We start from the raw sequence: 22,500 nt of genomic DNA on the forward strand, positions 1-22,500 counted from the left end.
CCCGGGACCGGCGGACCAGTGGCCTCTGACCTGCGGTAGCTGGACCTCTGCGGCTCGACGCTGACCGCGGCGCTCTTGCGGGGCGGCTCCTCGTCGCTGTCGTCCGACAGTGTCAAGTCGTCCGACAGGGATCTGAAACACAACACCAGCGGCTGGTACGGTTCAGAAATGATAGAGAAAACGCCGCTTGGGACTAAGCGGCACGGAATCCAGAGCGCGCAGCTCTTCAGTGGACTTTACTATCTAGGCGGGATATAAAATGTTTCGGATAGTGCCAACACATCCGGCAGACTCCCGTCTTACTAATCCAACAGTCATGAGTATGTTGAAACAATCACAGGATCAGCTTCCGTGCAATGCCGGACAGTGAGCGGCCGCCCACTGTCCACCGCTTCTTCTGCCCGTCGACAGAGCGCAGAGTCGGACCTTGACTGTGCGCGGCCCGGCTCCGTGGCGGCCGGCCCTGCCATCGGCCCTGACCCAGTGAGAGGTGCCGGCGGGCGGCCGGCCGGCGGCAGGCGCGGCCGGCGCGCCGCGGCCGCCCCAATGCCAGACACCAACTCCCGTGCCGAGACGGCCGGCAGGCTGCCCTCCGGAGACGGCCGGCACCACGCTCGATGCGGTCCGAACGTGGGGCGAGCAGCCCCGACCCACCCTGGCCGGCGGGCACTGCACAGCAGTTGGAGCCCATCGTGGCAGCGTCTCCGGGGTCGCGAAAGCACAACAGGCGGACGCCGCTGGACAGAGAGGTCAAGCCGCGTCCGTTCATGTTACACATTTCGCCGACCGGGGCTGAAGAGACGGAGCTGATTTGTCTCGTGCCACCGTTTACCGGTGTCGCCTGTACCCGTCTCCCTCCGTACGTTGATGGCACCATGTCCGGACACGCCGATGTTCGGCCCGAGACGATGGACGGCGGCGGTGTTGTGAGCCGCGGCGGGAGCGAGACACTCACGGTTTGGTGCTGGCCGGTACGGCGGCTGGCGGGACGCGCCACCGCCGCTCGTCCAGCCGCGGCTGGCTGCTCTCCCCGGAAGGCGCTGAAATCACGGTTCAGGTCAGGTCAGGTCAGGTCAACATGCCCCGCAGCTGGGTGCCCCCTCGGAGGTGGCTGGAACCAAAAGTCCGGTTAAGTTAAAGCGCTGCTGGGACGTTCGCCCTCGATGGGGCGTTTTCGCTCGATGGGATGCTCACTCGGGCGAGTGAAATCAGGTCCACTTCCTCTCGGTGACCTCTTACGAACGCCAGTTTCGGCCAGGTGACACACCCACAGCTGAAAACCCTTCACCAGCGGCACAGCAAATGCCAGTCAGGTCCGATCAGGCGACGACGGAACTAATCAGGTAGTGTCGGGTCAGGTCAGGCCGGGTCGGATCGGGTCGGGTCGGATCGGGTCGGGTCGGATCCGGGTCGGATTGGGTCGGGTCGGATCGGGTCGGGTCGGGTCGGGTCAGATCGGGCCGGGTCGGGTCCGGTCGGGCCGGGTCGGGTCAGGTCGGGTCGTGTCGGGTAAGGTCGGGTCGGGTCGGGTCCACAGAGCCATGTTTCAGCGGATGAGCTCCAGTGCTGCTGGCGTCCAGGGAATTTGTAACGGTCTCTGAAAATAACGCCCTGATTACCTTTCAACTATTTGCTTTTTTGGTTACATACCCCGGTAAACTAAACAGGCTTAATGAACGTTAAACGGAGGTTCCATCATCAAACAACGACTTCGCCTGTTTCCATAAGATAATTGTCTAACTTCTGATCTCACTTATAAAGTCAGCGTTCGTCAAATTACCCTTGAGCCTCACAATATCTTTCATTAGCACGCTGACAACGATCTTTGATCAGTCCCATATTAATCAAACCAGTATTAAACTTAACCGCCGGTCCCACTCCCACATCTAAAACTGCCTTTGAACCGCTGGCCGAGCAAGGGTAGGTGGTAGTCACCTGCTTACCATTTTGCGGCCCAATAGCGCCCAGATAAAAACTCGACTCAGGTCATGTCAGCTTTCACAAGGGCTGACACGCACCCCGAAGGAATCAGGTTATGTCAACTTTCACAAGAGGTTAAGGCTGCACCCCTTGGAGACGCCGTGTGTCCGCCGTTTTGCTCAGTTTGTGAAACGGATCATTTCGAAACTCGAACGCCGCGCGGGTTTCGCCAGACGCAGGCATAAAGTATGCGGAGATCAGGCGAGTGTCGTGACCCCAGGGGATAAGGCGCGGTTCGAACAAACACCCGAGCCGGCAGCAGAGCGCGCCGCCGCCGCGGCCCCGCCGCGGCCCCCACGCGGCTGCACCACCCCGGCGTGACTCGGGAGACCATGACTCGTGACTCGGCGGCGGCGGGCCGACTCCAACCATGACCGGCCGGGAGGCGGTGGCCGGCGGCGGACGTGACAGATAGCATCGCAGGGCGGCCAGCCGGCCGGGAGGCGGCGGCCGGGAGGCGGCGGACGTGACAGATAGCATCGCAGGGCGGCCAGCCGGCCGGGAGGCGGCGGGCCGACTCCAACCATGACGGCCAGCCCGGCCGGGAGGCGGCGGCGGACGGCGGACGTGACAGATAGCATCGCAGGGCGGCCAGCCGGCCGGGAGGCGGCGGACGGCGGCGGACGTGACAGACAGCATCGCAGGGCGGCCAGCCGCCCGGGAGGCGGCGGACGGCGCACGTGACAGATAGCATCGCAGGGCGGCCAGCCGGCCGGGAGGCGGCGGACGGCGGCGGACGTGACAGACAGCATCGCAGGGCGGCCAGCCGGCCGGGAGGCGGCGGCCGGGAGGCGGCGGACGTGACAGATAGCATCGCAGGGCGGCCAGCCGGCCGGGAGGCGGCGGACGGCGGCGGACGGCGGCGGACGTGACAGATAGCATCGCAGGACGGCCAGCCGGCCGGGAGGCGGCGGACGGCGGCGGACGTGACAGACAGCATCGCAGGGCGGCCAGCCGGCCGGGAGGCGGTGGCCGGCGGCGGACGTGACAGATAGCATCGCAGGGCGGCCAGCCGGCCGGGAGGCGGCGGCCGGCGGCGGACGTGACAGATAGCATCGCAGGGCGGCCAGCCGGCCGGGAGGCGGCGGGCCGACTCCAACCATGGCGGCCAGCCGGCCGGGAGGCGGTGGCCGGCGGCGGACGTGACAGATAGCATCGCAGGGCGGCCAGCCGGCCGGGAGGCGGCGGGCCGACTCCAACCATGACGGCCAGCCCGGCCGGGAGGCGGCGGACGGGAGGCGGCGGACGTGACAGATAGCATCGCAGGACGGCCAGCCGGCCGGGAGGCGGCGGCGGACGGCGGACGTGACAGACAGCATCGCAGGGCTGCCAGCCGGCCGGGAGGCGGTGGCCGGCGGCGGACGTGACAGATAGCATCGCAGGGCGGCCAGCCGGCCGGCGCGCAGCGGGACACCGCATCTGCAGCTGGCTCGCCCGCGCCGCTGCAGCCGCCGGGCCGCCCCGGTCGGCGCCGCTGAGCTGTGTTTACATGTGATGGCTCAGACACCGAGCGCTAGACGCGCAGATAACGTAGCTGGAGAGGTCATTGGGTGCTTTTAATCGAAGACGTCCAATGCTTGCCCCGCCGCCTGCTATGTTCCGTTTGCTACTTAGTATGGTCTTTTCAGCCCTGTGAGGTCGAGCCGGGCGGTTTACTAACGTGATATTCATTACCAACCGACCATCTGTTTACCCTGTGTTACGGCCATTGAGCATGTCCGCGAAGTTTCGCTCACAGTGTCTGACGCCAGCATCCGTCAACCACGGCCTCCGGGGTCGCCGTTCATTGTCGGCCCTTCGTCGAATCCCCCGGCCTGCCTCCCCTGTGGCGCGTCCTGACCGCGCGACACGCCGACACGCGCACGGCACACTGTGCCTGCAGCGAGAACCACGGACCACGAGGCGGGCTGCAGCACGTCAGCCAGAGGGGGGGGGGGGGGGGGAACATGTCGACACAGCTTGACTCACGGCAGACGTGTAGCAGCCCGAGCGATGCCGGCGATAGCTCAGAGAGCCGCCGCCACGCTGCAGACCATGTGCGGAGAAGGAAGAGCGAGGCCACGCGCGCATGAGCAACAGCATCACACACAGAAGGCAGGATACATGGCAAAGGCGAAGCAACAAGGACAATGGGTGTTAGCAGCTGAGTTACATGGTCTTATTCAATGGCTGGCGGACTGTGGCGAGCCATCGCATCGCAATCCGTGGTGGACGGAAAGCGACGCCTCGCAAAGAACAATCAACTAATGCTGACGATGACTCGGGCATGAGTGCGCGTTGGCTGCCGTGGTCATGTGGCGCTCGCGACGGGCACCGGCCGGGGATCACGTACCTTGTTCATCGGCTGGCCGGTGAAGGGGAGTGACCGGGGGCTCATCCTGCAACGCGACAACACAGTCAACACGGGAAGGGCCACTGCGCACAACAACCGGCTGGACGCCGGGGGTCCACGTGTCACTGACACACTGTGGCTGGGAGTCCATGTATGTCATTGACACGCTGCAACCGGGGGTCCATGTGTGTCACTGACACACCGCAGCCGAGAATAACTGACACACACGAAACTCCGTGTGTCCATGTGTGTTACTGACACACCACGGCCGGGGGCCATGTGTGTCACTGACACGCTGCAGCCGGAGGTCTGGCGTGTCACTGACACACCGCATGGGCCGTCCGACTGCGCATCAGTCACTAGCGCGTGGCGTCGTCTAACTGGGCACCACGCTCACCGACTTACTGCACGCACCGTCTGACTGTGCATCAGTCGCGACACGTCACGTCTGACCACGTCAGACGTGTGTGTCACGTCACGTCACGTCACGCGGCAAGGTCACAGCACGTGACCTCTTAACACGCCGCCGGGACACGGGCGCCAAACTATCATGTTACTCGCAAAGTGCGTTCGGTGCGAGGACTCCATGGGTATTACGCGATGTAATGCCCTGAGTCAAATGCACACATGTCGCAACGTAACAAAGATCCCATAGAACCTGGTCACAGTCCTGGCCTAAACTAAATCATTCAGCCTCCTCAAACTTTAAAAACTAAAACACAACAATGGTAAGCAGCCCAAAGTAATCCACTTTGATTGCTGAAGTGAATACCAAAGTGGGGAATGTGCAATGACAGTTAACCATAAACCTGTACTGTTCCACAATCGTTTACATCATTTCTGGCGGCGGCCACCATTAAACTAATAACACCTACATGTCCTCCCTCAGCGGGATTGAACACAGGCGTCGTCGACCTGTTCACTAGCGGGCCCGAGTCACCTCCAGTCGAATCAGGCCCTCAGCTCGAACCACGAAAAGCACGTGGCACGTTTCTCACCCTCCTCCGGCGTCTCTGAGTGTTTGTCCCTCTGTCTCTCCCACGTATGGATCAATACCGCGGATTTCCAAGCGCTCCAGAAGCCCTATTCCGGGGTGACGGGCGCGCCGCGCCCCGCTCACCGGCACAGTTCGCGCAGCCGCCGCCGGAGGGCAGCACCACCGCGCACGCCGCCCCCGCCCGCAGCCGACCGTCGCGTCGCGGGAGCGGGGCCCGGTGGCATTAATTAACGGCCTAGGTCGATGCAGACCTCGGTGCTCAACTGTACACCCAACTGTTGATTGATTTCAGGCCCGGAACTGGGCGAGGACATGGATGGGCAGGCTTTGGCTCGCTGACTCACGGACCGAGAGCAGGTAGGGCTGGCGAGCAAGTCTAGCCAACTACGCATTACATACCATACAAGTTGGAAAGGATCCCAAAAATAGGGCAGCTCTGTACGAAACTTTCATCGCAATGTTGAGTGATATAGACCTTGCCTTGAATTGGAAATTGCAACGACATGCCACCCTGCTTCACATTTCACGACAGTGACCAGTGGCCATTTAGTACATATGAATACATTACTGACTCCTTCTAAAACATCTGAGTACAGGATTCCATAACCCTTCAACAGCTCTCGTGACCAGCACACCTGATGACCTCTCCCAGCCGCCAAAACAGCCCGGAATGGCAGCAGCTATCAACAAAATCACGATGATTAACTTCGGCTGTGCAGTTGCAGGGCCACGTGACACCGCTTACCAGGCGGTCTGCACAACCCGCAGGCGCGCCACGACATCGGCAAGGCCTTTGATAGCGTGCTGCATGACTTGCTGCGGGATTGGAGCCGAGATAGCATGCAGCTCTGAAGTCCCGCGGCGGGGAGCCAGGTCCGGGGCCAGCTCAAACAGACCGTGAGGGGGACGATCTCGTTCCGCGTTCGTGATGCAAGGAGTCGTGCAGGGCTCACTACTGGGGCCTGTGCTGTAGCCAATGGTTGGCCCCAGCGCGCCCCACCTGCAGCCCATAACGGAGCCTAGCAGCCCCTCCATCACTTGCTGCTGGAGACGCCAGCATGCGCGACACACATGGGCGGGCGGGCGCCATCCCGTTTTTACGCGGCGCTGCCTCCCTAGCCGTGGGGGAGGCGACAGCGGCCCGAACAGCTGAGCTTGGGGACGGTGATAAATCGCTCTTCATCCGCTCCCTCGACACCCATGATCAGGTAAGACAACCAACGGCCACGCCCGTGCCCCAAGCTCCCAGGCCTAAGCCATTCCGACTCCGCCGAAAAACGAGAACCACAGGGCGGCTGGCTTCAGCGGCACTCCCTTCAACCCTGTGACGTCACCGGGACGAACCGTGACGTCACAGGGCGCTATGGCCGGAGAGGCGTGACCGCGGCGCGGGACGCAGTTTCAGGGCCCGCGCGGTGTAGCACGGCCGTCAGGCCAGCCGGGTCCAGTCTGGACGTCGGGAGGAGGACAATCAAACAGTGCGAGCGTTTCAAAGCGAACCTCCTTTTCTTATGGCGGGCCGTTACGCTGAATACATCTCCGTCAGTTTAAGCGCGTGATAAGATCCCACTTTTGAATGCCAGCCTTCATAAGCCCCGCGGCCGGCGGTGTGCCTGGCCTCACACCAATCTCGTACAATCGCATCGCAATACCAAGAGGGCTCCTTCCTTGCCACAAAACGTCGCGACCCTCCAGCGCACCGGAGCGCATTTCCGGGTCACGCGATGTAGCGTGTTTATCCTTGTCTCCCCCCGTCCGTTTTACGGTCCCGTCAACCATACAACGACCGGGCACGACCCGAACGGTGCACGCGCTTTGTGCACGTGTGGCCTTAGACGCACGCTTCGCCGCCGCTTCGCACACACATTTGTGCACACTTGCAGCACCACGTCGGCCCGTGCTTTATCGGATTCCATGCCGTGCTGAGATCTGCGCCTAACGAAGAACGCGATGCTAGTGATCAACACGGACTGCAGCCAACGTCAAACAAAGACGCTGCTGCGCGGCTAGCCTGCCAGGGTCTGCGGCCGGGACCACGCGGCAGCCCAGCTGCATGCCAGCATCGACACCGTCTCGCTCCGATCGAGCCACCGCCCGGCTGCCCCCTCCCCCGACTCCGGCGGCCCGTGCACGGCTGCGCCCTGACGGGGGCGGGGGAGGGGGAGGGGGGCTGCAGCACGCCACGGCAAGGTCACGGGGCCACGTCCAGCCGGCTGCGGTCGGTCGCCGCGAGTCGCGCCGCTTGACTGACGATCACGGGGCGAGGCGAGGAGCGCGCCAAGCAGGGCGGTAAGGGCGCCACAGCTTTGGAGGGCGCCGAGCGAGGGCGCCGCGGCTCAGTCGACGGCGCCGAGCAGGGCGGTGAGGGCGCCGGAGCTTGTAGGAGGGCGCCGAGCAAGGTGGTGATGGCGCCGTAGTTTGGAGGAGCGTGCCGAGTGGGGCGGCGAGGGCGCCGCGGCTCAAGGAGGGCGTCTGGCAAGGTGCTGAGGGCGCCGCGGTTTGGAGGAGCGCGCCGAGCAGGGCGGTGAGGGCTCCGCGGCTCGGACGAGGGCGCCAGGGAAGGGTACCGCGGCTCAGGCGAGGGCGCCGAGCAGGGCACCGGGCATGGCGACACGGTTCGCTCCAACGCCGCGCCAGCAAAAACAGCGTCGAACGGTGCATTCCAAGTGGCTGCATGCACAAAACATGACACCAAAAAGGCATCAGCAGCAAACAAGGGCGTGATCAGTTGGCTTATGATAACGGTACCGCTGATATGGCGGGCAGCGGTCCCATAAAGCCGAGTTGCCGCCAGGTTGGCAGACGTCTGGTTTGCAGAAGGCTAATTAATACTAGTAGCGAAGTGTTGATTTAGTATTTCATAACTTAATTCTCACAGCCATCACCGCGCGATTTATCACAGGCACGCAACGGATGGAAATAACGATACATTGCCGAAATACTCCCAGCAAGAATATTACGCCTTCGGATCATAATACAGCGATACAACACACGCAACGAGATACTCGCAGATGATTCAAGTGATTAAATTCACACGTTGTATCAGCTGACCATTAGGCCATACTAATGAACGGCAAATCATGTGCTAGCGCATCTAGCGGTGAACACGTGCCACATCCATTTACTGCCCATGCATATTCCCTGGAGAATGACGAGATACCCCGATTTGTCGTTAACTCCCGAGCCCCAAATCCTAACCGATCCCCGACACTAACGGCTCCGCAGCCCGCGGTCCGCTGGCTCCGCCGAATATTAAATAGCCCCCCCCCCCCCGCGGTGTGAGGCCGGCGACAGAGTTGACTTCATGAGCTGCAGGGGAGCGACCCAGCACGACATCGTCAGTGTATGAGTATCGATCTGCCCTCCACCGCCGATGCCAGCCTCACCACCAGTCTGACTCCGGTCCGCAAGTGACCTGTCAGTCAGCTTGACCCTGGTCGCTATCCGCCGCTGACCTGTACCTGCTGCTTACCTGAGCCCGCGGTGGCGGCACGACATTAGTGCGATGGCTAAAACTCCTACCGACAGGAGGGCCACGACATCAGTTTTACGTGACACTACTTCTACTGCAATGACCTATACACATGAGTGCTACGCGACAAACTTATACTGCAAAAACTTGAACTCGTCATTACTTACACAGTCTTAACTCATGCGCAGTGTCACGTCTACTGCAAAAACTCACACACGACATGAGTACTACACGACAAACCTTATACTGCAAAAAGATATACCAGTCATTACTTCTACAGCAAGGACCTGAATACCAGTCATGCGGTAGTAATAATGTCGCGTATTTCAAGTATTTGCAGTAGAAGCTATGCCGTGCATAAGCAGTGGTTGTTAATGTTTTTGCAGCAGAAGTAATGATGAGTAGAAGTAATGACGATTTTTGAGGAAAAGTTTCGTCGTGCAGCACTGATGACGCGCGTAGTTTTTGCAACAAAGTAACGTCGTGTGTAAGTAATGACTGTACAAACGATTGCAGCAGGAGTAATGACGGACGTACGTGTTTGTAGACTAACGTTTGTCACGCAGCACTTTTGTCGTGCATGTGTATTGGTAGTAGAACTAATGTCGTAGTATTCCTGTCGGCAGGGGTTTTGTTGCAGCATTAATGTCGTGGAGCCACCAGCTACCGACTTCGACCTGGCGCTGACCCCGACACACCACCGACCTTTAGCCCACACTCACCTTGACCGAGGGGAACGGAAACGGCATGAGGTGCGTCTTGAGCGGCGTCACTGGCGCCGCTAGCGGCACCCGCATCTCCTGCAGGATCGTCTCCAGGCCGGGCGCGCCCCTCTGCGGCAGAGAAAACGGTCAGAGATGCGGCAGGGGACGGTCAGAGATGCGGCAGGAAAAACGGTCAGAGATGCGGCAGGGGACGGTCAGAGATGCGACAGGGAAAACGGTCAGAGATGCAGCAGGGGACGGTCAGAGATGCGGCAGGGGACGGTCAGAGATGCGACAGGGAAAACGGTCAGAGATGCGGCTGGGGACGGTCAGAGATGCGACAGGGAAAACGGTCAGAGATGCAGCAGGGGACGGTTAGAGATGCGGCAGGGGACGGTCAGAGATGCGGCAGGAAAAACGGTCAGAGATGCGGCAGGGGACGGTCAGAGATGCGACAGGGAAAACGGTCAGAGATGCGGCTGGGGACGGTCAGAGGGATGGAAGGGAACAGACAGAGGAGGAAGGGAGAATGGTAAGAAAGGGCGGCAGGAAATGGTCAGAGGGGCGACAGGGAATGGTAAGAGGGGACGGCAGGGAACGATCAGAGAAGCGCAGCACTTACGTCCAAGCACTTATGAGAAGGCGGTAGGCAACGGTCAAAGGGCTGTCAGGGAACTGTCAAAGGGGCGGAAAGGAACGACCAGAGGGGGGGGGGGGGGGGGGGGGCAGGGGACAGTCAGAGGGGCAGCAGGAGGCGATTAGAGCAGCGGCAGGGGACGGCCAGATAGACAGCTCGGGTGATGGCCTTGGGACGAAATGCAGGCGTCAGTTAAGAAGTCCGCGGCGATGCCACGTGCCGATATGTAGGAGGGTGACCGGGGACCGAGGTGCCCAACAGGCCGACTGGCGATCACGGCCAGGAATACACCGGCGACCCGACATGGATCGGCATCACGTGTTTAACGATACACGTGCGAAGGGCACGTCTATCCACTGCTGAAATGGTAGCCCTAGAAACAAAGCACACGTCACAAGTATTGATTGGAGTTAGGCACGTCATCCGCAGCCGTATTGCCACGTCCACTACCAGCCCCTGTCACAACACTGATCCACACCCGGCAAAAGCATCCGCTCTCGGGCGGCCTGCCGGTCCGCCAGTACATCAGCCGCGGCGCACGAGGTCACCGACAACACCTGGGGTCGGCGCCCCGGGGCATCGACCGGCGCGGCGGCCGCCGCGGCAGGCCCGTCCCCTGCCCCACGGCTCGTGCCAGCGGTCCGCGGGCGGTCGCCGCGCGAGCGGAGGGGTCACGCTGGACCGTGCCGCGTCGGACCGTGCCGCCAAGTCACGGCGTGCCCTATCGTGCGATCTGGCGCGGCTGGACCGGCGGCGTGCTGTCCTCAGCTCGGAAGCAAAAACGGCCGAGTTTGGCGGGCAGCCGCCACCGGGCGCGCCACGGCGACCAGCGGCCCGCAGCAGGCCGGCAGCGGGCGCTCCTCAGAAGTGGATGGCGGCATCTGAGGAGTGTGGGAGTGTTCCGCGACAGTGCGGAGCCGTCTGAAGGGGTGTGGGGCGCTCCTCAGGAGCGCGTGTGCTCCTCTGGGGTGTGCAAGCGTGCCACAAGAGCGTGCAAGTGCTCCACAGGAGTACTGACGCGCTCCAGCGGAGCAATGTGGATACGTAAACGCCCCTCCAAAGCCAGCCAAACACGCCAATAGCTACCGACAATCAGGCACTAGCCACTAGAGGTGGTGCTTCCTGTTGACACGACACATTTCTAACATTCGGCTCAGAGGAACTGCTCACATGCCACGCCTTGCAAAACAGATTTCAGAGATGTATTACCTGTCACGCCTTAGTTCGCGGTGTTCCTGCCGAGTACATGCAAGAATACTGCAGTAGCCATCCCGGGCAGCGCCTCAGTATTGATTTTCCACCAACACCCCTGCCCCTGCACCGCCTACAGACGTGTCTCGCCGCGCTCTGTGTGCATGCCACGCCAAAACCCGCTACTGCTCGATCCACTACGCGACGGCTGGCTCTCAAGACCGGCTGCAGGAATCTCGAAAACACAGGTGCCAGCCATGGGCAGGGATGGCGTGAGAGGAAAGCGCGGACGCCGATGTGAAAGGAGCAGATCAAGAGAGCCGTGTTTAAAGAGAGCCCAATCGGACTCTCCCCTTAATGTGACTGCAAGACTCGTCCGGGGCTTTGAAGGCGGCCGGTTGCTCATCTGACGCCTTCGGTCGGCAAAGGGGGCGCGTTTGAGCGCGGACGAGCGCCAAGTTCAGGGAGGTGGGGGAGGGGGGGATTTACGACCCCAGCCATCGCCAAACGGCAGCCATCTGTTCTCGCCTCTATCAGAGGCCCATCGGACGGAGTTGGGGCCGGCTGCAGCCCAGCCCGGCTCAGCCGCGGCACACGTACTCTGCCTGCCCGGAGGCAGTGCTGGGGTCATAACAGCACGATCGCTGGCGGACAAGCATCAGTATGGAACATGCAGCAGCCGATCTGGGAATGCTAAATCACGACGTGAAAACAAAATCAACTTTTGGCCCAAAGGGAGAAGACGTAACACATTAAACGGAAAGCACTGTGCATGTTACAAGTCTGGACAACGCAATAGCCTTAATGGGTCATCATAAATTGGTCTAATGCTACAGGTCGGTCATATGACGCCCTCCGTCCTGCCAAGAATCTTAGGATAATGTGCGTAGATTGCCACCTTTGCTCACTTATACAACAATCCAATATGGCAGGACTCACCCGATGACGCTCTCAGAAGCCTCGCAGAACTGCACACGCTACACACAGTGTTCAAGTGTAGTGTTCTGCAGTGTTTATTAGCGCCGAATGACGCACATTGATTGCACCAGCAGCCTATGTGTCGCTGGTTGATCACGGCAGCTACAAGCACCCATATATTGGTTGCGCCTGCACCAGTCATGAACAGCGATGTTGACATCAGCTGTGCAGCCGCGTCAGCCGCACCGAAGAGCGCCCCTCCCCTCCAGCTCAGCTCTGCGGCGGCGGCCAGGCCTAACCCGGGCGCGCTACATCGCCAGATGCGCTCCGCAGCGTCACTGGCGGAGCTCGCCCGGCATTGCCGGCTGGTGGGGCGCCCACGAGCCCGCCGAGTGAGCCTCGTCCAAACACGGCCGATGACATCAGGCGGCTGGAGTCGGCCAGGCGCCGCCAGCCCGACCCAAAACAATCCGAGCCGCTCCAGCGAGGCGGCCCGGCACACCGCCACCCTCGGCGGGAGCCTGGCTCGGACGGAAGGCCGGGCTCGGATGTCTCCCGGCCTCTCCGGGCCGGGTCGGCCGCCGGCTCGTGCGCCCGCCCGGTCACCGCCAGGGCCGCGTCTCCGACCACGCCACGGAAACGGGACCGGAACCGGAGGCGCAAGTCCGCGCCGGAATCTGAGCGGAAACTAAGATTCATGTCGACGTCAGAGCGCGGTCGACGTCCTAATCGAGCCGGGTCACAATCGGAATCGGAATCGGTGTCCAAAAATCTGGTGCAGCCTCGGCGTCGACACACGGATGGTTCGCGACATCTCTCTGACGCCGCTGGCAGCCACTGAGAGCCGGCAGCCGGGACCTGACCGCCCTCTCCGCGACCGGACGGTGCACACAGCGGGCCGACCCCGAGCAGAGACGGCACCGTCAGCGCCTGGAGTCAGCAGTGGACAGCCCGGCCCGGCGGGCGGCGGACCCGGCAACCGCTGCAGCTGCCGGGCGGCGGACCCGGCAGCTACCGCAGCTGCCGGGCCAACGGGACCAGCTAGTGACGAGACCGGTTGGTGACGGGACCGGCTGGTGACGGGACTGGCTGGTGACGGGACCGACTGGTGACGGGACCGGTTGGTGACGAGACCGGTTGGTGACGGGACCGGCTGGTGACGGGACTGGCTGGTGACGGGACCGGCTGGTGATGGGATCGGCTGGTGACGGGACTCCCCTCAGCCTTCAGACGAGCGTGGCCCTGGCAGCGACTGCTCCCGCCCGAACACGGCTCCCTCATCGACGTGCGGGTATCGGCGTCGGCTTATTACGTCCGAAGGACCCACGCGGGCATGCTTACTTGCGCTCATCGCTATCGACTCGGGTGCCAAACTGGACAACACGGTCGTGGAGGGAGCAGCCCGAAACTGGACAACACGATCAGAGAGGGAGCAGCCCGAAACTGGACAACACGGTCGGGAAGGGAGCAGCCCGAAACTGGACAACACGGTCGGGGAGGGAGCGGCCCGAAACATGGTATTTGGTAATCGTTAGATTCCGTAAATATCATGGCTTCTTCAAATGCTCGGCGGAGGCTATCCTGCTTGTCATGCATCACATGACATGCACGAATTCTACACCCCGGGACATGTGTGAGGCATGATTAGCATATCTCGGATCGGCGGCTCAAGGCTGCCGCAATCCGACGTTTGAGCGACCTGGTTCTGCGATCAGCCTTCCATGGCATAACATGGACCACCTGATCCCACGAGCCTTGTCTCGAGAGAAGCCCGCACTCAGGCTAGTTACCCCGCGCCATAACATGGACCACCGCCCCTCTGATCTCATGATCCTTGTCCCGAGAGAGGCCCAACCTCGGTCTGGTTACTCCGCGCCATAACATGGACCACCGCCCCTCTGATCTCATGATCCTCATCTCGAGAAAGGCCCGCCCTCAGGCTAGTTACCCCGCGCCATAACTGTCTCCCAATCGCTAACAATATCGGTGCCTGCCCGTGTGGTCTGATGCATGCCCTTCACGAGGTACACACTCTCGTGGCCAAAGCTGAACATTTGGTCTGGGCTCTGTGCTCGATCGGAGGCGTACACATGGGGATTTTGGCCAAAAACTCGAAGCTCCTAACTAGGCTGTGAAATTTAAGTTCGTGCAAATTTATGGCGCAGCTTTTCTCGTGCATAATGACACAATATGCTGCGCACAAATGTCTGCATAAATGTGTTTCGGTGTGAGACCGTATCGAATGTGTGCATAAATGTGTTGCGGATTGAAAGCGCATCGAATCAACGATTATCATTGTTAAATCTGGTTGCTTTGTACCACGCAGTGGATGCGATCCAGCCGGTTACACTTCTCACATCTGGCCCAGGAACGCAGCTGTCGAACAATGGAAGTGGTAATAGAATTTCGAGTATTGCGGGTCACGTAGTATCTGGGAGTTGCATTGTGTACTTTTCCGCTCAACACGGAAGTTTGGCAGCCTTCCAAAATGTTTGCGCTTTCAAGATTAGCTCTTACTTGAGACGTTCAAAGCTTGACATAGGCGGGGCACAAATCGCATAATTCGCGTCGTTCTCAACGGGCCTCACTGGAAAATTGTCATGTGGGCTTGAAGGGAAATTTTAAGGAACAAAATAAATCCGGCCTGAGTCTTTCTCCAGGTAATTCCAAACACACTATTGTAACAAAAGCTTAAGTTACGAAAACTAAAAGGCAATACCCAAGACCAAACAACAACGTGGAATGAAAGCCGAAACATATGGCTGTGAGGTATAGGGGACCTGTGCACCACCAGACGTTCAATAGTTTCCAATGATTTTTGGAAAGCGTTACCTTCCAGAAAAAAAAACAAATCAACGTTTTGAATAAACGGTCGTCTGATTGATTTACTGAGGTGGCAGGCGGTGGCGAGGCGTATCACCGCCCAGATAGTATGGTGAAATCGTATCCAGGGTCATTCATGGGCCGCTTGAACAATGGTTAGACAGGAAACATCCCAAACAACACAACATAACATATCTTACTACATCTATTTGTAATTTTGTAAGGCTCGTCAGAGCGACACATCAGCTTGTCTCGTTTGTTTCATGAGGTCCCCACACTCGACAGCTGCTCAACAGTCCCCGTCACGTCTCCGAGGGATTACCGACAGAAGTCACGCGCCCCGTGCTCCTAACCAAGGAGAGCCAACGCGCATTCCACCGCCGCCGCGCACTCGCTGACGTCACTGGGCTCCGGCCGCTGATTGGCTGGCCCGGCGTCGCGCCGACCTGGGCCCGAGAAGGCAGCCGCCGGGCCTGATTCTCTGCTGACTGCTGCAGCGCGGGCAAGGCGGTGGCCTGGCGGGTCTGGGCGCGGGGTCAGGAGCGGAGGTGGCCCGGCGGGTCTGGACACGGGGTCAGGAGCAGAGGTGGTCTGGCGGGTCTGGACACGGGGTCAGGAGCGGAGGTGGCCTGGCGGGTCTGGACACGCGGTCAGCAGGAGCGGGATCGTTTGTGCCAGGGGCGGCGGACGCGACAGCAGTGTACGGAGCTATTCTTGCCGAAGCCGTCTGGGACAAAACAGTGCATGCCGTGGCCGACTTGCAGGAAAAAAAACTGAGGACGTGCTTGACGATCCGCGTTGTACTAAGGCGGTTATTACCCCCTGCGCCTGACGAGGTCAACATGACTCCCGAATGCACTGATCTGAGGCTGCTCGGCGCCCCTCAGCCAGCCGTCATCCCCCTGGAGTTTGTGGACAATTTGCAGGTGCACATGGTGTACGAAAATTATGCACACTATGACAGTAAATGTGTAGTATATTGCAAAGGCAAAATGGGACATGACCTTCTGAAACGAAGGGCAGCCTTCGCATCATAACCGTGCTGCATTGACAATGCGGGCTAAAACCCTCGTCGAAAGGCAAGCAGCAACACAACGGAGAAAACGACCTAAGCATAATCAGTTATCCATCAAACATTTGGATTCATGCATTTTGAAGACGCTAGTCTGCTTTTGTACAGAGTCACAAATCATGCACATTTAAAGGCGCTCTCCTAAAGCAGCTGACCAAATGCGTGTTGTCCATTTTCCATAACCTTCCATGCTGAAGATGTACTATCCTAAAGTAATATATGGTAATGGACTCCGTTGGTCATCAATGGCGAAATCCCGCGCGAAAATCCCGGTCAAAAGTCACAAGAAAAGGACAACCGTCGTCTTCTAAGTCGCACTGTGAATCGATTTTATTGAACTCCTCATCATATATACATCTGATAATATTAATCATCGCAATCATCGATCACTGCCGTAAAAAGTCGCATGCATTACACCGGAGTGCATGCCCCAATGACGTCACACTATTCACGCTGTAGGGTTTCGGCCAGTCCTAGCGCCATTAGTAAGAGAAGGTCGGGCGCGTTATCAGCTTTAGCGCTCTCGCCAAAACTTTCGTAAGCCAGGAGCGGCATGAATACAAATTATCCCGCTCGATACTGGGGCGAAGCGGATAAAGCAGGCGCGCCAGATAGATGACGCCATGCGCACACAGAATGCACATTGGGACCGTAATGTAACGGAGCAGTGCTCCCGCAAAGCGGCGGACGGGTCGCGTTGACAGTTTGTGTCAACCAGACCGGTGTATTAAGCATGTCTGTTTTGATTCGCTGGTTGTAAAGAAATTGCTTTGCAGTGTCGTAACATTTACATTATCATATCTTGGGCAGGCACAATATGCTAGCGGGGGAGCTAAATAGCAAAAATTATGTTAATAATGTAGAAGTAGCTAGCAGCAGTACGTAAGCCATTTAATAGCAATTCATGTCAAAACAGAGCAGAGGAGGACTGGTATAAAGCTGAATGCCACGACGACTCTCGGAGAATGAGCTCGAGCAAGCCGACATCAAACCACGACCATCATCAAAGGAGACGCCGACATTGGCGGCCAGCGTTCCCGGTAACCACGGGAGTGAGGGGGGGGGGGGGGGGGAGGCACCACTCCACCGGATAATGGTCCTGCATCACACCGTGAGCAGACCCGGTGACGCACCGAGCCGAGATTGTGGTCACGTATCACTACACCGAAACACACTGCTTGCGCTATCGGACACTGCGAGTAACGTAACGCAAATATCATAAAATAGCTTGAGCATCAGTCGACGGGGAAAACGGATGTGGTGGGTTTAATCGAGTGATGCGCATGGCCCCGTCCCGTCAAAATGCTGCGATGTCCCGTCTCGGCCGTCAGGCGACCCCTCGGTACGGCCCCGTCCCGTCAAAATGCTGCGATGTCCCGTCTCGGTCGTCAGGCGACCCCTCGCCATGGCCCCGTCCCGTCAAAATGCTGCGATGTCCCGTCTCGGTCGTCAGGCGACCCCTCGCCATGGCCCCGTCCCGTCAAAATGCTGCGATGTCCCGTCTCGGCCGTCAGGCGACCCCTCGCCACAACCGTGATACCGCGAGAGCTGGTGAGCCAGGCAGCGCCCTAAGCCCGCCGGCCGACCAGCTGGCAGCGATCGTCAACAAACGGGGCAGAAACACAGCAATATTTCTGACCGTGGCGTATGACGGCCGCCCGCTGTCGCCCTGTGATTATTACCTAACGTTACTTGGCCGGTGAAGAGCGTCGTCTTTTACGGGACAGCGCTCTGATATGATACGCCGAAAACAAGCGCCGATGCTGGCCTGTTTACTACAAGGTCCAGGGTTTTAGGCCCACTCCCATGCGATTTTGGTTTCTCCGCGACGGCACCGCTGTGGCGCATCGCGATCGTCTAGCCGTGGCGCGTCGTGAAACAATCAAGCTTCGTGTCTGTCCGCGCGGGCCGGGTGCGACGCCGACCGTGGTGGGCAGCTCGGCCGACCTGGCGCGGCTCGGCGGCGGCTGGCAGGGAGCCGATCGCGCCGCGTTCGGAGAGGCGGCCGCAGCGGCCGGCCGGGCAGGCGCATTAATCAGGCGCCGTAAACAAACAGGCGCACCGCCCAGCACCGAGCGCGGCCGGCCGTCGTCAGGCGGACCAAGCCAGGCGCGACCCCAGGCAGTCACAGCGGGGGTGCGCCAGTCCTCCCCGGGATTAGGACTGAATCCGCCTCTGGCGACGGATGCGAGTTGACGCCGTAGTAAGGGCTTGATGATGGCAGAAGACAAGCGAGGTGTCCAGGGGAGGTCACGGGCGCCCCGTGACCTCTCCTGGATACGCCTCTGGCAGGGAGCGGCGGCTGTAACAGACACGTGCCGGGCGAGAGCGGCGCTTCCGAGTAAGATAGCCGGAGCTCCGGTCGGGCCTCCGGAGGACGGCCGCCTCGGAGCCGGTCCGCGCAGCTGAAGCCGCCGCTCCGCGCAGCTGACCGACAGCTCACGGCCGACAGCGCCGCATGCAGCCGGCTGATTAGACACAATCTGGGTCGAAATTCAATGAAATCGACGCGCGGAATTCACTGCTGCTTGTGTGGTTAGGTGCCGTTTTCAGGAGTCGTGGAAATGATGACGGTCCGCTTTGAGCTTACGTGGCAGCGAGCATTACCTCTCGAAGGGAGTACCGACGTATCACCATCGTGGTGCGTGCAGACCGGACCAAAGAAAAGTATCGGTTCATTGTTGGTTTTAAAGTTACGACCACACAAAATGACACCAAAATTAAAAAATACTGTAACATACAAGCGTAGTTACTTCCCTGAGGTAGTTATCCTACTCAAAATTAACTTAATCCATCGGAAAACGTGATGGGTCCTGACAGTGAAATGGCTTCCTGCGCGGTTTAGAACGGAAATGCCAAAGGCCATCCTATTAAGTGACAGGCAAGCGCCGGCAGGCAGAAAAGAAAACATTAAACCATTCGTGGAAACCATAGCCTATTATATGCACATCTACACCAAGCCACTTCCCCAGTCCAAGCACCCAAAAACAGACATGCAGTCGACAGACTTTCCGTAAAACCCCCGCTGCATATTACAACTTCAACGCTTCGAATCATTAGGCTCCGGATGTCGCTGCCTAAAATTAGTGTTTCTAACTTCGCGTTTACACCGCAGTTCTCGGAGGTGGCGCCTCCCAGCCGCCAACGCAGCGAAATGGCGACCACCATCGACGCGAATCCGCAGTTCATTTCCAGCCGGAAGCGGTCAACGGCGGCGGCCAACAGCCAATCACGGGTCCCCAGGGGTTAGCCCGCACCGTCGGCCAATCAGCGTCGCCGTCGCTGAACTGCCGCGGGGCACTCGACCGGCGTCACGTGACCGCCGCCGTCCGGCCGTATCACCTCCGGCGGCGGTCGACGCGGCGCGAAGAGAGCCCGCGCCGCCGCCGCTGCCGCCGCCGCTGCCGCTGTTCGGCATCGATTCGACGCCGGTGAAACGGTGCGGGCAGATGGAGCGGAAAGCATGAGGATGACAAATGATCCGGGCGCGGTTAAATCTAACCAGATGTAAAGCATTTGGCAGGCTCTTCAGGGCTGGGCCGCATCACAGACTGCCGTGCTCGGCGGGGTGGCTGTAAAGTGGGCGCTGTAGGATGGCTGTCTGCGGCGACTGGGATTCATGACGTGGCTATTGTCAGGTCCGGCCGGACTGTGTGAAGGATGATATGCGCGGAGGTAGAGGAACTGAAATAGCCTTACTGCGATGATCTTCCAGAACGGCCCAACAAATTGTCCTCATAAGAAACTTTTCATTTCTGGCACATTCCAGTTCTGTTCGTTATTGTGGCACGGACGGGAAGTTACAACCGAGGTATTCGCTGCTCGGCTTCCCTTCTGGCCTTGGCGGCATATTCCCTGTTTCACCATTGAATAGTATGTCCATAACCAGGCCAGACCAGGACAAAGATCAAATACCGTTCACAGAGTATCCACAGGTGTACTGTATTTAAACCTTTCTTAGCCTTTTACTCAGCATGGCATGGCCAACACCCAAATCACATTCGGTTTTCTATAAGTTGATATAACACGATTATCAATAGCGTCGGCTATCGGCCATGTAGCTGTCTCTCAGAAGTCCGGACAACTTCTTTAGAATTGAAATTCATTCGAATTTCAATGCAATCAAATTTTGAATCCATTCGAGGCAAATTCAATTCGAAATCACCGCAGGTGAGTGTCAGAGTCATCCGTCACCAGCCTCAGTCGTGATCAGCAATGATTGCAACAACACGGCGCAGCGCCACACGTCGCTCTGGGCTTACTTCGCTGGCTGCGAGTCCATTTTCCAGGCCGCCGCAACAGCCAAAAGGCGGGCATACCATGGGCCCCCGACCCACCAAACTTCAGCACAGTCGATTCCGGCAAGCGGGGCCATCTTAGTGCCTGGGCCCCCGACCCACCAAACTTCAGCACAGTCGATTCCGGCAAGCGGGGCCATCTTAGTGCCTGGTTGCATCCCTTTATTAGCAGCGCAGATCACATAGCAGCGTGAGCTCTTGGGACGCCGAAACACTCACGCGCCGTCCAGCTCCGTTCCGTTCCGTCCGGTCTCACCCTGCCCCCCCCCCCCCCCCCCCGCGACGGTCGGGCCCGCGGGCATACGCATCGCATAGAGCCGCGACGCAGGCATGCGGCCGGCCGAGGCTGTTCTCGCCGTGTGGCATTTCGACCATTTGGGCCATCTCCGAGCCACTTACAGCAAATGACAGGCTTCAGTGACGCTCCGCACTTTTGGGTCGCTCTGCGCGGGCGTGTGCAAAGCCGACGGACACCCACTAACTGCCTGCCACGAGCGGCACTCAACAAATGCCCTTCCGGTTGGGGTAACTGTACCGTCCTCATCTGGTGAGTTCGTATGCACACAGTGTGTCAGCCAGTTAGTTTCCCGGTCGTCGCCAGGTGTAACTGAATTGTGAGAAGCTCTAAATGGTGTTTGGAGTCCAGGATGTGTGCGTCACAACATGACTTTTCTTCTCGGAATTGCTGTGATTCGAAAGAGGTCTTCTGAAAGCCGGGGCCTGTAGGAAACCTGAGATGTGATTGGAATTCCAAAGATTCCGAGGAGAAAACTCGAGTTGCTACGCGCACACTCTGCAGAGCTTCTTAAAACTCATGACATTTGACAGCGTGCAGGGATCTGATCGGTCCAAACTTTCTGTACATACCCGCTAGCCCCACCTGAATACGAACAATGATTCCATTCACACTGCTAACACCTGGTCTCAATCGTCCCGAAAGACTCCACGCTCTTTATCGGCCAGGGAAAATCCGGGGCACGCATGCAGTCCAGACCGCCAGGCAAACGTGTTCCAATCTGTCGGAAGCAGCGAGCATTCCCGACAAGCCTGTCCATATCTTACCCCGTACAATGTTCTGGGCATGGAACCTTCAAACCCTGCCCTACCCAATGGTCACCGGACTTTGAGACCAGCCCATTAACTGACAATATCAGGTAACTCAGATACGTGGAGGTCCCAGTTTTCGTCCAGTTTTGCAGTGTGTTTGATTAGTGTTCGTTCCGAGTTAATCTGCAACTGCGCCGCTGGATCTCGGACAGGTCCGAGAAGCTGGACGCGCCGCGCACTGCGCAGCGTGTATGTACACACGCCACGGCAGATGACTAGCAGCCGCCTGGCCGACTACCCTGCCGACCCTCCTCCCCCCCCTCTCGTGCCGGCGACGCAGGGGGCGACGACGTGCCGACCCACTGACCTTGTCCAGGCGCGGACCGAGGCGCGTCGGCCGCAGCGCCGGCTGCGACGCCGCCGGCGGCAGCGGCGCCGCCGCCGCCGGCGGCCGCCTGTCGTACCGCGCCGGCGGCGGCGGTGGCGGCGGTGGCGGCGGCGGCGGGGGCGGCAGCGTCGGCGCCGGTGACGGCGGCGGCGCCCCGAACAGGTGGTCGTGGTCCTGGTGGACGGGCGCCGGCGTACAGGGCATAGCGTAGGCGCCCACCAGGCTGTTGAGCGTGCGCTCGGAGCGCATGATGGGCGCCACCTGATCGAACTCGCCCAAGATGTTGGAGATCTGGCGATCATTCGGCTTCACCTGCGGGCGATGTCACACGCGTCAGACGGAGTCACACAGTCAGTCAAACGGGCGTGTGGTCGACATCAGCCGTCACAAGTCCACTGCCCGAGCCCACGCACGTGCCTCTGCAGTCACACGGCGGGTGACGCAGGCAGTCCAAGCCGACCATCCAGCAGAGGGATATTGGGCGGGACAGTAGAGCCTCACACAGCTGACACGACCGGGATCGAAGCCCGACAACGAGGGAGGGGCCCGACAGCCCTGGGAAGAGCCCGGCAACGAGGGAGGACCCGACAGCCCTGGGAAGAGCCCGACAACGGTGGGTAGGGCCCGACAGCGGTAGGCAG

General features: G+C 59.7%; 1 protein-coding gene across 1 annotated transcript in view; it reads right to left on the bottom strand.

The window, feature by feature from the left end:
• The window catches only part of LOC119098984 (WAS/WASL-interacting protein family member 3), a 39,314-nt gene that overhangs the window by 16,517 nt on the left and 297 nt on the right, over nt 1-22,500 (bottom strand). Inside the window, exons 2-7 of the mRNA XM_037222034.1 lie at nt 22,079-22,171; nt 21,839-21,880; nt 9,504-9,614; nt 4,313-4,358; nt 956-1,040; nt 31-132 (exon numbers count right to left, since the gene is read on the bottom strand). Of these exons, the coding sequence (XP_037077929.1) occupies nt 31-132; nt 956-1,040; nt 4,313-4,358; nt 9,504-9,614; nt 21,839-21,880; nt 22,079-22,171 (479 nt within the window). The remainder of the gene's footprint in view (nt 1-30; nt 133-955; nt 1,041-4,312; nt 4,359-9,503; nt 9,615-21,838; nt 21,881-22,078; nt 22,172-22,500) is intronic.

The sequence above is a fragment of the Pollicipes pollicipes genome, unplaced genomic scaffold, assembly GCF_011947565.3.
Source record: "Pollicipes pollicipes isolate AB1234 unplaced genomic scaffold, Ppol_2.1 Scaffold_2555;HRSCAF=2994_pilon_pilon_pilon, whole genome shotgun sequence".
Lineage (NCBI taxonomy): Eukaryota > Metazoa > Arthropoda > Thecostraca > Pollicipedomorpha > Pollicipedidae > Pollicipes > Pollicipes pollicipes.